At 41.4% G+C, this 18,025-nt stretch overlaps 1 protein-coding gene across 6 annotated transcripts in view; it reads left to right on the forward strand.

The window, feature by feature from the left end:
* The window catches only part of GOLM1 (golgi membrane protein 1), a 70,951-nt gene that overhangs the window by 19,792 nt on the left and 33,134 nt on the right, over positions 1-18,025 (forward strand). For all 6 annotated transcript variants that reach the window (XR_006175462.2, XR_006175458.2, XR_006175459.2 and 3 more), the window contains exons 4-5: positions 10,284-10,338; positions 13,805-13,907. Coding sequence is in view for 2 of the 6 variants with exons in the window: in XM_005304307.5 (XP_005304364.2) it covers positions 10,284-10,338; positions 13,805-13,907 (158 nt within the window). In the remaining 4 variants the exon portion in view is untranslated. The remainder of the gene's footprint in view (positions 1-10,283; positions 10,339-13,804; positions 13,908-18,025) is intronic.

Consider the following 18,025-nt stretch of genomic DNA (forward strand, 5'->3'; position numbering starts at 1 on the left):
GTAACATGCAAGGCCAATCTATTGCTGCAGTTCTTTACTAGATGTATTGCCTTTTATTTCATTGTCCTACTGTCTGTGTGACAGTGGATGAATAACTTTCAGGAGTTAATTATGCACTGGATTAGTTGCATATCAAATATGTATTGCCATGATGGCAGATAGAATAACACAGAAGATTTTTGGAAAAGAATTGTGAGATCAAGCTCAATAGAGCCCATCTGCAACTGAGATCCTTCTCCCTCCACTTCCCCAAGGACCTGCAGGATAGCAGCTTGCAGGGTGGCCTGCTGAGCAGGCTGACAACATCGGGGCTACCCCTAGCTCTTGAACAGGGTTAACTGGGATGAAATCTACTTAAAATGGGTCAGATGCTGTCAACATCCGTGCCCTGTTGTGGCTTAGGGGTGTTAGGAGCTTTGCCCTACCCTAGTGTCTGGCAGAGAAAAAGCACCATGCCTTCTCTGAGGAGAGGCAGACTCTATATAGGGACCCCTTTGAGGTCAGCACAAAAGACTTCTCCATCTTAATACATACACCTGATGCCCCAGGGTGGCTGGAGTTGGGAGGAGGGGTTGTTGAGGTTGTCTCCTGGGTATTAGCAGGAGAGTCACTGGTTGCTAGGGGTAGATGGCTGTTCAGGCAGCTGGCTGCATGAGGATCCACCTGAGATGAAGGCAGTAGAGCTGGTTGGGAATTTTTCAACAATTTTTTTGTTGGAAAGTGCTCCATAGTCAAACTGGAAATGTTTTCCTTTTGTAGGAAGTATCATCTAAACTTTTTTGGGTTTCACAGTGGAATTTTGGGGGTGGGGACAAGAGACCATTGTAGCCAGTAGCCCAGAGGTTATGGCACTCAGCTGGGATGCAGGAGATATGAGTCTCTCTGCTGTGCCTGAATCAGAGCAGGAACTTGAACCCAGATCTCCCACATCCACTGTGAGTGCCCTAACCATCAGGCTGTAGAGCCCGTCTCTCTTCCATTCTCAGTCTTTCCTGTTAGAACTGTTCAAATTTTCAAGGATTAATCTAGATTTGGCAAATCACTTATGGCAATTCAGACAGAAATAGACTGAAGAGAACAGGAAGCTTACATGAAGTCTCAATGAAGACAGATAAGGAATCAGAATTTCAAAAGGGCCCTTTTGAATCCATTAAACAATTTTTTAAAGGAGACTAATATCCTCTCTAGTTATCACTCAGCATTCACAGCATTTAGGATGTGCACAGGTCCACCATTTTCTGTTTAAACAATAACGGGGAAAAATATCAGTTATATATGCTCTAACCAGTGTTTGGATAAACAGTTAGTGCATGTTCTAATTTTTTGTTGTGTTTGAATTTAAATAATCAATTTTAAAATTCAAAATAGGAACACTAAGTAGTTTTAAAAAGAATACTTACAACAGCTTTGTATATTGGATGTGGAATACATTTCCCCATTGCTTATTCACAGCTTTTCACAATGGCCACAATTGTTCTTCATACCTCCCTTGGGGAAAGGTTCAGTTCATATTGCATGCATCTGAGATATATACCTATCAATATGCTTTGTTTTAGTTCAGTTAGTGAGAAACCACAATGTGGAGAGAGGAAAATGATGTTGTCTTTAATACCCCACTGTTGTCTCTATTACTAGTCCTATATGTTTCGGCATTTATAAATGTGTATATTAAATACTTTTCACCTACATTAAATATGCATATTTACAGACTGTATTTACTCAGCTTTCATTGTTAATTGGTCTGAGCCGTTTAGTGTTGGTCACCTGAACATTAGAAAAAAGCAATAAATAAACTTCAGCATAAATACCCACAATTTTTCATTCTATCTTATAAATCAGTTTCTTAATGGAAGTACAAACACATCCTTATTTTGGAGATGTGAAAGAAAGTACTACCCCTTTAAGGGACAGGCTGGAGCCTACAGCCTGGGAATAATCCAGCAGGCAGTGCCCCACCCTGGGACTGAGCTATTTAAACACAGGAATGGGAAACTGAGGAGAGAGGGGAGTAGAAGCAAGGCAGGTTACAGAGAGTAGCGGTTTCTCTTTCTGGCATCAGGAGACCAGCCTAACCTGATTCAGAGACTTGAGTATGGATGTTAAATTTGGGAGCACTGAACCGAGATCATGATGAACTGTTTGTGGTAATAATTCCTATCCTGAAGCCTTATTAAAAAGGGAATGTGATATGTGTGTTGGCTTCTCTTTGTCCCATCTGTTAAAGCAATTCTATTGCTGCCCCAATCAGGGGAAGTTGCAGGGGGGCATATATACGTGTACCCCACGCAGCACACCTACACGCTTTCACAGATTCGTGCTGAAAATCTTTCTATTATGCCTTCTACAAAATCAAATAGCAGTAATTTCATGTGGGATTGTGCATTGCAATAGTCCTGTTTAATTTTACTGTTACCCTGTTGTTTGCTATGCCAAATTCTCCATTTTTAAAATGGTCCATGGAACATGAGCCAAACTGACCCTTGGCATATGGTGTTTTTATCTGAAAACATTTCTATTTCCCTGGGTTACATGATTGGAAGAAAAGAGAAGTTAACTTCTGCACTCAATAATTTTGTCTCCTCATAATTACATGAGCAGTTTCATATTAGAAATTTTGAAAATTTTCAGCATCATTAAGTAATAATATGGACTAGTCCCTTTGGATATTTTGAGAGGGTGTCCAAGGTACAATCAAATTATTCTGACTTAGAAAAGAAAATGCAGTACACTTGCATTAATTTGGTTAGTTTTTAAATACCCTTTTATAGATATTTTTGACATGTGATCTTGAAGCACACTGCTCAGTACTGACACTATTGATTGGCTGCCTTTTTTTTTGGTGAAAGATTATAACATCTATCAGATTCATAACCTGATTTTTTGGTTTAGTTCAGTCACTCGTGTTGAGCAGGTTTCTTTTCCTTCTTAGAAGCAGATTAAGAAAAGATAAATATATTATCTAATTCTGTAGTACATCTAGACTCAAATTGTAAATATTTGACTATTAGGAAGCTCATATGGTTGTAAAAGACTCTTTAGTCAAATCTTTGTAATAACCTGAGCCCCTCAAGCCTAATGCAAAAAATTGTGTACAAAGAGAATAATCGATAAATGTTATATACAGTACTCATAAAATATAATGTAAAACTCATAAAATATTAATACCCAAATGTTAATGAATATGGTAGAAATCTACAAAATGACATTTAAAGTTGTCTATCACTTTGTCCTTGGATCATGTTGTTTGGTCATGTTATTTTAGAGGCCTTAAGTAAGGGAATAATGCTATGGGCCTTATCCTCATCTCGTTTACACCAGTTGTATGTTGGGTGTTAGTCTGACCCCATTCTGATAGGGATCCTCCAGGCAATAAGGGTCAGTACTAGTTTGAATATCAGTAAATGTGAAGGTGAAATATATTCTATTTTCCTTCCCTCTCCGGTAGCTATTCCTCTGCATATTTAACTAATCATTCAGAGATTTCTTTAAGGTAATCTCTGTTTTATTTGGCCACTCAACAAATATGTTCTTGAATATTGGTTTTCTGATTTGCTGTGAAATAGCAACACTGTGGGCAAAATTCACCCATAAGTCTTTTTATGTCAATAGCGTTGCACCTGCTTACAACAGTGGTGAACTTTGTTAGCATTAAAAATTGTATTGAGCAATCATACTTCTGTGCAAACTTAGAAGGCCACGTGCTCCCGGAACTTCTTTGCCTTTCCATATCCAATGTCCTATTGCATGCTGTTTTCCCTCTTCCTTCTGCTACTAATATGGTGTGGGGGGAGGAGGAGGAGGAATAAGAAAAAAGGTAACTTAAAATAAGTACCTTCCATGTTAAGCTATGTAGTGCCACCATTTTTGTGAAGGGTGCAGGAGTTGACCAGGTGGAGGGAGAAAGATGAATAAGCACTACTGTATGAGAGGTGTAGGCCAGAACATAGCAAGTTTGTGGTGTTTGTGTTTTCATAATAGTGTCAAAAGGAATGGAGAGTTTGTACAGTACTGAGTATGGGATGGGGTGGCGGGAAGTAAAAGCCCATGAGCCAGAGGAAAGTTATACAAACATCGCAGTGTCCCCCTGTGGTTCGGTTTCATCCTCCAGCTCTACATAGAGGTGGTTTGGAGCTTTACCACTCTGGTTTGCTGGGCTCGCTGCATCACCCACATCCAGGATTTGTGGTTCAGTCAGGGAATCCACATCAAACTCTGGTATGGTGGTAAGTATCAGAGGGGTAGCCGTGTTAGTCTGAATCTGTAAAAAGCAACAGAGGGTCCTGTGGCACCTTTAAGACTAACAGAAGTATTGGGAGCATAAGCTTTCATGGGTAAGAACCGCACTTCTTCAGATGCAAGACTTGCATCTGAAGAAGTGAGGTTCTTACCCACGAAAGCTTATGCTCCCAATACTTCTGTTAGTCTTAAAGGTGCCACAGGACCCTCTGTTGCTGGTATGGTGGTGTCACTTCTAGCAAACATATGGTCAAGCTCTTCATAGCAAGAGCAGGCTGTAGTTAAATTGTACAGTTAAATTGTGTTTCACATGTCTGTGGCCACTCAGAGCTCCTTTTCCTTACTGCAGCACTGCAGAGAGTCTTGGTTATGCCCCTTTCTGAGCAGTGTTGATAGTATCTGCTTGTATACCTGTGCCAAGATACAGATAGGCAAAATAAAGCTCCTCTCACCAGAGCTCAATAAAGTCCAGAATCTCAGTCTGGGACCATGGTGCAGCAGCAGGAGGCAATGTACGGTGTGGTGGGGGGAGTAATCAGGAGTATGACACAAAAGTATGTGTGAACTCACCACAAATTGGAATTACAAAGAACTGCACCTGGTTATATGCAGCTATTTAAATGGTGATGTGACATCCAGTTAGGATGACCCTGGAGCTGTAGAGAGGACACAGCTGACCCAGGGAGCCAGAAAGCAGCATGGGATACTGGCAGGAAGATCTGACAGATGCACAACACTTGTTACAGGATGTGGTTATAGTCACACCTGCTTTGCCATGGGTAAACTCAATCCAGATCCAAGTAAACCTGCTTCCAAAGCTGGGTTTAATAACACACATTAAAACACTAGATAATATACAACAAAACATTTTGTTTGTGGACGAAGACATTTTAACAGGAAACATCTCAAGTTGACCTGCAACAAATTTGAAGTGTAGACAAGTCCTTATACATGGCTGATTGTAACATAAACCTCTGAGCCACTACACCTGCAGGCAGAGCTTTAATTGATTATGGTCTTTCTAGTTTAATTACAGTTCAAAATGACTTTGAATGTATTGTGACATTTTTCAGCTGGGCCAGAAGTTAGCCTTATATTTACAATAGATTTAGTAGTAAAGTAATGGACTTGTCAGTGTTCCTCCTCCAGTCTGGTTTTTATGTTGTCTTAAAAGAGGCTTTTATTTCTTTCATAGAGAAATGGGCTTCAAACACAGCATTCATTAACCAGAAGTTCTCAGATGGTCTGTGGATCCCATGCTGGTGGTCTGTGCAAAGCTGGCTGATCATGTGTTACAGGGTCTCTCATGTTCCAGTGTCTAAACTGCATTAAAAGAAGCTAAAATAAACTAAATACTTTCCCTTAAGCAACTGCTGTTGAAATCTCATCCTTGGGGAAAGTACATCATCAACAGAGATGGTCCACATACTCATAAATGGGAGCGGAGATTCTCTTTTCAAATGTATTTGCATTATGAACAAGTTTGAGAATCCCCGCATTAGGCCAATACTTAGGTTTCCAAGGCATGGAAATTCAGATCACATGTGAATTAAGAATATCGTATTGAAAATTTCTGCCTTTTCACATATGTAGTAAAATGGCTGACAAGAGAAAAGGGGTTAATGTACAATGATTGCTGTAGCGAGTTATAGCAACCCCTGCCCAGAGTGCATTTTATTCCATTCATACTGCCAAATGTTTCTTTACTTGTAATTGAATGTAGTGATAATACATATGCTAGATTGACGGCAATGATGACAAAAATCCTGTGTCCACAGAACACACACAGCGCAAGCGCGTGCACACTGCTTTGCAGGTTTGGAAGGATAGTTCATTCTTTATGCCCACTGTCTCCTTGGTGCCTCTTTTGAGACTGTTGACAAATGAGCCGATTGTGGTGATGTTTTTTGTGATGTGTTCTGTGGCTCACTTCTGGAATAAGATGAACTGAAACCACTGACTGCTGTCATGCAGAATAGTTGCCAGAAGCTGTAGACTTTTAATGTCCAACAGCCTTGACCACAGTCCAAACACTGAGCTAGAGGTAAAGGGCTTGGTCTCCCATTATCAATTGTCTGAATCATTCAGTCAGTTCCAAAGAGTTGTTTCATTCAGCGTTTAATTTTATTGAGAACAGGCTGTAACTTCTAGAGAGAATAAATGCTAAAGTTCGGTGGAAAACTGTATGGCTTAAATGCTCCATTATTGTCTTGAAAATTGCTTTAGACTTTTTTCACACAGCACTCTTGTTCAAAAGTGTAAAATGAGTCTGCAGCATACCGACAAGCCTAAAAGAAATACAATAGAGAAAATATGTTCAGTGACCTTGAAAGCCTTGGGGGAAAAAATTAGTTCACCTGTTGATGTTTTACTCTCATGACCTAGGATTGAAAGGCTATGTGGCTAGCATGCCTATTCAAATCATTTTCAAAGTGCTGAGAGAGAAGAGCATAAAGACACTAGAATTGAAGAATGTTGCCAGACAAATGGTGGGTAGATCTGTGTGGTGAATGGTGAAGGAAGGGAAATTTTAGGGTTTAATTTAAACAAATAACATTCAATAGCCACCAAATATGTAAACATAAGGCACATGGTTATCTTCTCACTGATCTCTCCTGAGTCTCTCCAACACACTTTCTTGTCTTTGTCTCATTACTGTACACTCTATGAGACCAGAGCTTGTGGTATTTTGAGAACTACTGCAGTCTTAACTAATAAACTATAATAGTAATCAGTCTAATTAATGTCTGATCAGTTTAATTGCTTATACAGCAACTTTTCCCCTAATGTGAAAACTACTCTGAAAATACAGATAAATTACAAAATGTTATTTCAGTCAATTGCTTTGGTATGTTTTGTTTTGTTTTGTTTGTTTGTTACCATTTCTTGTTACAGTGCTTCTTTATGTCTTAGATACACTGTGTACAGTCAGTGTTGAAAGCAGATAAACCAATTTTTCATTTTTCGGATCTGTGTTAGCCTGGTTTTAATACAGCATTGGCTGTTGTCATGGGAAATGCTGAAGGAATTGACAGATAACATGGAATGTTACAAGGGAATGCCTTTCTGGAGGATATGCTTTAGCCAAATGAGTTATTGGGTTCAATACAGGGGTAACTGGGTGAGACATAATGGCCTGTGATATACAGGAGGTCAGAACATACCGAATAGACCCTTCTGGCCTTTTCTGTGAAACTAGAAAACTCTCTTGCAGGAATTACTGTTCTCTTTAGGGTAAGTCATTCTCTGCCTACCAATTCAGTGATGTTGCTATACATTCCATTGCTTTCTGTCTCCCCAATGTGGACAACGGTTTCTACACAGACATGCTTTTCTCCCAGCAAATCTCTGGCAGTCACTGTAGCAACTGTCATCCAGCTGGGAGACGCTTCCAACTTTGATGATGATAGTGCTGCTTTTTGGTCAGGCATGTGAAAACATGATTTACTTGCTTTCAACAGCACTGATTGTAGTCAGGAAGTCTTTCTGCTGAGTGGCTTGAGGGCTGCTGTACTCAGGCACGGCTTGTGTACAGAGTTGCTAAGCTCTGAATTCTCCTCTTCTAGAGGTTGTATGCAATGCTTTATGTGCTGAATGAAATACCAAATCTAATCCTCCTCCTGGGTCTAAATTGACCTGGGCACAGGCCTGGCAGCCAGGCGCACCTGAGCTTCTCATTGTGGCTATTGACACTAACTTGTTCTCTGGCCTTTGGCCAAGTTGTTTACCTTTTGTGTGTCTATTTCTCCACATGCAAAATATGGGGAGATTGCCTGCCTACAACAGAGCAATCTGGTGAGGATTAGTTAATGTTGGTACAGCTCTTGAAAAATATAAAACTCTAAGTATTAGTGCAGCAACATTAAGAAACAACCTTCTGGCCGTTGTAAACATTTTCTTGTAAATTATTAAACAGGATTTGCTGCAAACATTAAAGTGCTTTTACTAACCAGCGTTTCCTGATCGCTTTCTATATGACCCTCTTATCATATTTTCACATTCTGGAGGGTACTGCAGCTTCACTAAAAGAGTCTTTTGTATGTGATGCATAAAGGATATGAAGTAATGCATTTTTTACCTGTGACTTAATAAGTGACCTTCCAATAACATGTACCTGTGCTTTCCCCTTTGAGATGATTACTACTCACCCTTACTACCATTCTGAGTAATATGAAATTTAGCAGTCATTCTATAATGCTTTCAGAATGAAGCATATTCTTATTTCCATATTCAAAAATTAGGAAAATAACATGGGAACATAGGGATTTCCATACTGAATTGGACTGCTGGACCATCTAATCCAGTAGCCTTTCTCCAACAATGGCCAGTACCAGATGTTTCCAGTATAAGAAATCCTGCAGTTGGAAGTTACAGAATAATCTCACCATAGGCAAAGCACCATTAATTAAAGGTTGGTTTATGTGGTGAAGCAATCAGGGTTTATAATCCTTCGAAAACTCTTGATTTTTTTTTTCTTTTTTTAAATCCTGATGAGTATAAGTCTGGGTATTCTTGTCATCCATATTAATGGTCTTTTTTTATGAAACCTGTTAAGCTTTTAACCTCAGTGATATTTTTGGCATTGAGTTTCATGGGCTGTGTGGTATTGTGTAGAAGAAAAATTTCCTTTTATCTGTTTGAAATTTGCTCCCTCCGCATGAAGATGTGAATATAACTTACTGGTTCCTGTAAACAATAATACTGTCATTACATTAAAATAACAGTTTGTTTGGGGAACTAGATGGTAGGACACAAATCTGGTTTAGGCTGCTAGTGAACAAAAGTCATTACCATCTGCCAGGTGTTTGAGATGAACTGGTGAACTCTTTCTCTAGCTCCTAGTGAATGGCTGATTACATTACAATAAGCACAATCAAAATTAGCACTATTTGGCATCATTATCACTAGCCTGCACAGACTGAATGACCATCTTGATCATAGAAGTGATCCTTCCAGTTAAGGCAGCCCATATACTGTATGGCAATAGCGCTACTTCTGTGAAAAAAACCTCTTTTGGGAATGGTTGTATCCTGATCTCTGAAATCTGTGAAATACTGGGTGCATCCTGGGATGAATAAATAGGAATCTTGATAATTTACATCCAAGCACAGTGAACAGATACTTCAGAAGATATTCAGATTTATAAGTCTAAATAGGCATGATCATCTGTCATCTTCAAAACTAAACTGGTTTCCTACACAATTTCTAAATATTAGACATTGAAGCTGAGTTCTCTGTTGGCATTTGTCTGTAACTATTTTCTTGTAGTGTTATTTTTCCCCTACACATGTCCAATTTCATGTGTGTGTATTTCTGCCCTTCTCCTCCCTCCTGGGATTACTGCCTTTTTAGTGTGTCTGGAGTTAAAGATATGGGAATGAAAGGGCATTACATCTCTCACTTGTCCCAGGGAAGGAAAAGAGGGTCCCATTCATCAGAGAAGTGGACTAAATATAATGGTGCATAATATAAAACCTAATAGTACAGTAAAGCCATTTCTCCTTTGATTTACTGACTTTGGTAGAGTTTTTATTTGTGTTGTTGGAATAATTGTTCTTTTGGCACTTTTTCCCTGCAATCCTGACAGTAGGCTTATTGGTTCTATCTCAAAAGAATTATTGAAAGGATGCAGTTTGGTGAATCTTTCTTAAGGGTCCAGTTGATTAATACACTCTAAATCTGATTGTTACTGTGATTGTAAGATTAACATGAAATGGAGACAATGGTAAACAAGTATTTAGCAGTGGACTCTTTAAACTCATAATTCCAATGAGTAACCTGTTTAAAATGTTGTGATCTTGCTTTATTTTTAATGATCTTTCATTGATTTGGGTAGTACAATTTTTTTTGTTTTTTCATAATCTAGGAATTGAAATAACATAACTGATCTCAACTGCACCTAATACAGCGTTTGTTTGTTTTTTAATTGTATCATATTACTTAGAAATACATTTTTGCTTTATTTTCAAGAATTACTTGATTATAGTTTTATTAAATAAGTGGTTTGATCAGCATTGTTTTAATACAGTTTCACTTTTTCCCCGCAGGCAGTGTTAATGAATAACATAACAACAAATGAGCGATTTATCCAGAATCTAAAAGGTACCTTTTTATTGTAGTTCTATTATTATCAGACAAGCCAGTTCTCTCAAAGACTCAGTCTTACTCCTATGTCTTTTGGGTGTGTGAGCTCTCCATCTTAAAGCCATGAGAAAGTGTAGGAACCACCATAAACTAGACCCTGACCATGTACAGGTTCCTCATGGGTGCAGGGCTCATGCCATACTGCCTTCAGTGGGGCTCTGTGTAGGCAAAAGGGTCCAACCATGTGGCTCTTAGTGCAGGACTCCACGGCCTTAGATATTAATGGCAGAAAATAACGAACATAAATAGAACAGACTCCCCCTATATTAATAATATATACTTGAACAACATATCTGTTTCCACCCACATAGTATAATCTTCTTTCAACTCTAAAATTCTATACTCCTATATATGGATGGAGTATACATATCTAAAAGGAAAATTTGGCCCTATTAATTATTAACCACTTTGACACTTTTAGAATCGTTGCTAGTGAGTTATGCCTTCTAGCATTTGGGCCATTGGTAAATATAATTGTCAGCCTCTCTGACGTGCTCAGCTTTCTGATGCAAAGCTTTTTGTCAGGAGCAAACATTCAGGGTGTCACCGCATGATGGAGGAGGTTCCACCACAGAAAACTACTAACTTACAAACAATCAGGCTTTGTGAACTGTAAACTGCAATTACAGAGGTTGAATGTGACGTTCCCCTCTGGTGTTATCTGGACTGGTGATCTGCTAGGTCACTCCAATCTCTGACTCTGAGAGCCAGCCTTACCCTGCTCTGCTGTGAGAACCCCCACTCCTGAGCTGTTCATGCACTGCCTCTGGCATGTAAGCTGCTCCTTGGATTGTGCAACTGAATGACACTAGCTAATATCTCTGGTCCCAGACACAACCCTAGGAACCTCCGTCTTGCAGTGTCCAGTTATGCCTGCTGGATGCTGCAAGCTTACATGAGTTTGTCAATTTAACAAAGAAATTGATATGTACAAGGCTTGTTATCCCAAGGGGAGTCTCTGACATGCTTCAAACCAAACTCACTGCTTCAGGTAGAATAAACAAACAGATTTATTAACTATAAAGATAGATTTTAAGTGATTATAAGTCAAATAACAAGTCAGATTTGGACAAATGAAATAAAAGCAAAACACATTCTAAGCTGATCTTAACACTTTCAATGCCCTTACAAACTTAGATCCTTCTCACCACAGGCTGGCTGGTTGCCCTTCAGCCAGGCTCTCCCCTTTGATCAGTGCTTCAGTCGCTTGGTGGTGATGTCTGTAGATGGAGGTGGAAGAGAGAGAAAGAGCATGACAAAAGTCTCTCCCTTTATTCATGTTCTTTCTTCCCTCTTGGCTTCGCCCCCCCCCTTCAGAGTCAGGTGAGCATTACCTCATCGCAGTCCCAAACTGACCAAAGGAAGGGGGGTGACTCACTGAGAGTCCAACAGATCCTTTGCTGCTGCCTAGGCCAGTGTCCTTTGTTCCTGTGAGGCTGGGCTGGGTTTGTCCCATACATGCCTTGATGAGGTGTGAACTGCCCTTCTGCTCTTAGAGAGTTTTTGCCTGGGCTTGCTTTAAGCCATGAGGATACATTTTCAGCCTGATAACTATATACATGAAATTATAACCTATAACATTACTGAAACAACAATTACTATAACAACAATGCTCAGTGCATCAGGAGCCTTCTGAAGAAAAACTTTGCATTAGATACCACACAATCATGTTACAAGGATGAACATGGGAGTGTAGGGTGTTCCCACGAGGTACAGAACATCACAGTGAGTTGTAAACTTGAATTTAGATAGTAGTAGGAAAATTACCATTGTAGCCTGCACTATAGTGACTAGTCCTTCAGTGACCTCTAGTCTGCTAGGTTGCAAGCCAAGAGCATCCAGAGAATATAGATGAGTTAGACCTCTCCCTTTGGAGGAGGGGAGGCAGAAAACCCTCCCACGTCCTCTTTGTTTTTGCTGCTGAGTAGGTGCCACAATGTGACTGTGTATTTGATCTACCAAAGTATCATGAATTTGGGTAGGGTGACCAGATGTCACAGATTAAATATCGGGACGCGGAGGGGGGAGGGGTGGAGGAAAAAAAAAGCCGCGGGGGCGGAGAAGAAAAAAGCCGGTGGCGGAGGGGGAAAAAAAAACAAAAACGGCCGGAGCGCCCCCCAGCCGAGCCGCGCTCCGGGTCCCTCCTGCAGCTCCCTGCCCAGCTGTTCCCGGGCTCCATCGCCCCGGCCCCGCAGCAGGGGCTGCTCCGCTCCACCCCGCCAGGGCTGGGACACTCGCCCCCGCAGCCCCGGACAGCCCCTCTCCAGCCGTGGGGAGCTCGGGGACCCGGGCAGGGGGCGAACCAGGCAGCCGGGCCCGGCCCCTCCCGGCAGGAGCGTGTCCACCTCCGACCCACCACACTGCCCCGCGGGCTGCAGGGCTGGAGCAGCCTCTGTGCTGTGCTCCCAGCCCTGGGCCCTGAAGGCGGCGGTGAAGCCAAGGGGCTTGCCCTGGTGACCCTAAATGAGCCTGGCACACTGAAGGGGTCTCCCAGGGACTGGTCCAGAGCACGAACATGTGGGTGCGGGAAAGGGCTGCTTCATGGTCCCGGTGAAGCCAGTCTGAGCAGTTTCCCTCCCATTTGCTACCTGACTCCGAGCTCTGCCCCCGGAGCAGGTTCTGGCTGGAGCGGAGAGCACAGGGCTAATTACCATGTTAATGCGGCTCCCTCCTGCAGCATCACTACACCAGGGGAGCGGGTTCCTGGGGCTGCGAGATCCGAGGGCCCTGGGCCGGCAGAGGCACTTTCCTGCTCGGCCCCAGCACTTTTCCAGAGCTCGCTCAATCCCCTGGATGGCGGCAGCAGCCAAACGATCCTCTAACCGCTGCTTGGTCTCTGCTCCATGTTCCCCCAGCACCAGCTGCTCTCCTCAACTGTGCAGTGGCCTGGGCAGGAGCCCTCTGGTGCGGCAAAGGGCTCAGAGCTGAGCCCCCTCGTTTCCCTCCTGGGGGAGCAGCCCCCTTGCCCGCCCGGTGCCGGAGCTGACTCTCCAGTTCCAGGAAGCACCACCCTCCCTCCCAGGCTTGCGCCGCCATGCTGCAAGCCTGGGAGGGAGGAGGAATTCCGCGTGGTTGGGGAAGAGGTGGGGCCAGGGCGGGGATTTGGGGAGGGAGCCAATGGGGGAAAGAGGGGTCGGAGCCAGGGCGCGCGGGGGGGGGGGGGGCGAGAGTCCCTCCAGGACGGCAAAATTGCTTGTTTGTCCAGTGTCCCGACCGCACATCGGTCGGGACGCGGGACAAACAAGCCAATATTGGGACAGTCCCGATAAAATCGGGACGTCTGGTCACCCTAAATTTGGGAGACCGAGAAAAGTAGCCAATAGAGCTTTCTTACTGTCAAATTTGCATCTTTGATTTTGGAGGGAGGGATTTGTTGATCTTAATATAATATTCCATTAAAAATAATAATCCTCTTTTGGCCTAGAACACTTGATAAAGTTACAGAAGGAATACGGAAAGCTACAACTGGATGTGTACCAGTTTCAGAAAAACCAGACTAACCTTCAGAAGAAATTTTCCTATGATATGTAAGTTTGTTCTTTTAAATACATGACTTACAGAATGAAAGGTCATAAGTCAAATTATTCTTTTGAAACCTGTACTTGAATACTGCACTTTTCCCCATAGTTAACAGTTTTAAAATATAAATGCGGCTAGTAGATATTTTGAGACTAGATAGCATTTTCAGAAAAGGAAAATACTATACCAGCTATGGTCCTGATTGGTTTCTGCTCATTTGTGTGAGTACTTGTGGCTCCCATCACCATAGTATTGGATCACTTCACAAACATTTCTGACTTGTGTTCCCCTCAGTTCTCTTGGCAGACAGGGAAGTACAATTATCCCCACTTTACAGATAAGGAACTGAGGCACAGAGAGACTAAGTGACTTGCCAAGGTCACACAAGAAGTCTGTGGGAGGGCCAGAATTTGAACACAGATCTTCCAAGTCCCAGCCAGGGCTTTAATCAGATTTTTGTTGTGTTTCCTGAAGTCGTCGTCATCATCTTCTTTTGTATGGCTAAAAACAGCAATGTTAGATGTCCAAGTCTAGGTCAGCAATCTAATTGATTGCTTTAGGTGACAGAGTGTATTGCTGAGATGCCACTGGGATGTGGATTGTTTGGGACACTGATTGATGAGGTGCTCCATAGTTTGAAGTCAATTTCCACAGTCAGAAATAGGATGGTGGCTCAGTCCCCCTTTATGGAGGAGGTAAGAGCATCTGCCATGTGATGTGTGGATGCGATTCGAAGTGCACATGTTTTTCACAGAAGTGAAAAGCCACTGGGTTTTTCATTTGGGTCCTTGAGGTGTTTATTTGGCAGTTAGTGTCCTTCCAGCTTGCTTGCTATTAATCTTCAGGGGAAAACCCCAAATCTTCAAGCTCTTGTGCTGCAAGCCAGAAAGGTTTTCTGGAGTTGAGTTTGAATCTCAGTAAATTATATAAGGACTTAATGTATTGAAAAGACCTTGTTAACTCAAATATGATGGAACTTTTGAAGAATTTTTTTAGATGAATTTGAGGTAGGTGGATATCTGCCAGTATGGGAAGCCATGGTTAAGGTGTTGATTTCACTGTGCCCTAAACAGCAATGGAAATAGGTACTCCTGAAGCATTGTAAGTTGTGAATAACAAAGTATATGTGCAGGGATACTGGTAAGAACTTCAATAACCCTTAACACTTCTATCTACTCACTAGGAGTTATTCCCTCCTACTGAAACTGTTTGAAAATACTATTTCCTGTACTAATTATGAGTTCTGTTTTTTTCCCTTTCTTGCTAACATTGATGTTCCTTTCTCTGTATCTTGTGAAGGATGAACCAATGCAACTTTCTTTGCTTGCATTCTTATAATTATTATGGATCTCTACTCAGTTAGCAGCAAGTTAACTTGTGCTTCCTATGCTGGCAGGACTGGTACTTCCACAGCAATGGAATGAAAAAGTCAGGCCCTATATAAGTAGTAGCTTACTTTGGTTTCTGATAAATCTTGACAACAGTCACCAAGAAGAAAATTTTTGCTATTATGGACTTGATCCTGCTGTTTTTATACAATGCAAAGTCAATATGAATTTTGCCTGCTTTAGAACTGAAGGATCAGTCTCTGTTTTGTTTCGTTCTGCTGATTGTACTCAATACATTTGTAAATTGTAGCTTGAGAACTGATATTTAGTATGTGGAGTGCCTCCTGCACAAGATTAGGCCCCATATTCGAGCTACCTTTCAAATAGTTATACATTACTAGGCTTTGTTTAGTTTATTTTGAATTGCATGTTAGGTATGGGTCTTCAGACTTCTAGCTCCAGAGAATTTGTGTTGAACGTTAATTGTCAGATGGTCTCAAATGAAAATACCTGTAAAACAATTGACCTTGTTTCTTGTATATATGGAAAAAGACAGGTGACATGTTAGTAAACTTTGTAGACTTTGTTTAAATTGTAGAGCAACTGACTTCCTGATGATTCACCCTGTTTACTTAGGTAACTGCTGACCTTATGAAATTGAAACCTTAGAATCATAGAATGTCAGGGTTGGAAGGGACCTCGGGAGGTCATCTAGTTCAACCCCCTGCTCAAAACAGGACCAGTCCCCAGACAGATTTTTGCCCCAGATCCCTAAATGGCCCCCTCAGGGATTGGATTTACAACCCTGGATTTAGCAGGCCAATGCTCAAACCACTGAGCTATTCCTTCCCCCCCCCCCCCCCGCTTATGGGTCTTGTACACGTAACCTGGTTTTCTAAATTTGTTGAACCCAACAGATGGCCAAATGTACCCATTGGCATGTTTAAGGTGTGGAAAGGGAGGACAGAATCATGTATTTTGGGCCTCTGCTGTATAATCCTCTGCTAGACGCAGGACTAGAGGCAGCGAAAATCAATTATTTGCCAGAAATTCCCATGGAAGGCTGAGACCTGCAAGAGCAGTTTTATACCAAACCCTAAATGGGATGTCTTTAATGCTAATGAGCCAGATCTTCACACACAGGAGTGAATCTATGCACAAAACTCCCCCTTTTATTATGCAGTGGGCCTCAGGCACCATCCACCCATAACCCTCTCCCTCTTCTTCCCCAAGGCTCTTCAGAGAGTATTGTGTGCTGTGTAGACTAGGTGTCAGGGATATATCACACAGTAGCCTAGCCCAGGTTGAAGACCTGGTAGTGTGGCACCAATGAATCCATGCTTCCAGGTTGGTGGGGGTCAGAACACTTGTGGATGTGTAGGGCCTCTGAGTGGCTTCTGGGGATCAGGCATATTTTAAGGGTGGGAGTGAAGGGGTTAGGAAACATGACCTTTTGCAATTCCAGCTCCCCAACAGGGGTAGCTGTGCGGAATCCCTATGGAGCTTTCCTCCTTCTGAGACTCCTCCCATGGGCTACCTGTGCAGGGGATATTCTGGGTTTATGGTTGCCCAATTATAATCTCAGTCAAGAGAGGCAGAAATTGTTTCCATAACTGCATAAGTTGCATTGTACAGACGTACATAGTTCTATTCATATGTTTCTTATTTTTCTAGCTATAGAAAATACTTTTCATGATTTTTATGGCACATTTCACAGGCAGTATAATGTGTCAGACTTAATGTTGCTGTTAACTTTTTATATTACCTGTCGTGCTTTCTTTTTACTGTTGCCTTAACCCTGCATTGCACTTTGTATTTCATTAGTCATAGAAATGTATACATAAGTGTGCTCAGTAGAGGGCAAGTCACACTTTTAAAATGTGTATGGAGAGAGAGGGAGAGAGAACTTGTGACATAGACATTCTAAAGGCTTAGGAATTATCATTTTCCATTTTATTTGTGTATCAAGCCTTTTGAAGAAGTAATTACTTTGTTGGCAAACATAAAAAGATCTTCACAGTGTTATTTACTCTTGAGGAAATAAATAATATCTTCTAGTTCATTTTAAGAGCAATAAAACCAAACATTGCTGTTAGCACAGTGAGGTCTATGGTGTGTGATAATGAAATAAACATGAGGTGGTGGTGATTAAAGAAAGGGCAGTTTCACTGTGCCTACATGTCTGCTGTTGAGAACTGCTAATCCTCCATGAGTTCAATTTAAGTTTAGTGAAGGGAAAAAATTAGGAGGGATAGTATCATTCAGTACCAGAAAATGGGTTAAAATTAGAAATAAATTTAAAAATTACTCAGAAACATGACTGGGAATAAATTGTCTTGTTTTAAAAAAAGATACAGACAGCAATGCTACAGCTCTGAATTGTGTATGTTAAATTAGAAGACATTGAGAAAATCAATTATTATAGTAGTCTCTAATTAACAGATTTGGTTCTGAATCTTGTGGGAAACATACTACTGTCTTTTAGGAGGGAAACTGTTCATTAAAGCCTTAGCACAACCTAGTCATTCAGAAGAATTTGTTACATCTAGGAATGAGAGTAGGAGCTCTTCTAGCAGTTCTTATGTTCTTAGCAAATTGCAATTCAGAAATGTGGTTTCATGCCCACAAAATGAAAGAGTCTTTGTTGTCTGAATTGCCGTATATTGGCAGCAGGTTAAAATGCTCTTTATTCAGTATAGTGTCTCTCATTTCCTCCTCTTGGAATTAGTCATGATCAGTAATTAAGCTCACCTTTCACCTTGATAGGAATGCAAACACTTTCACATAGAGTAAACTCC

Source organism: Chrysemys picta, chromosome 6, assembly GCF_011386835.1.
Source record: "Chrysemys picta bellii isolate R12L10 chromosome 6, ASM1138683v2, whole genome shotgun sequence".
In the NCBI taxonomy this organism is placed as follows: Eukaryota; Metazoa; Chordata; order Testudines; family Emydidae; genus Chrysemys; species Chrysemys picta.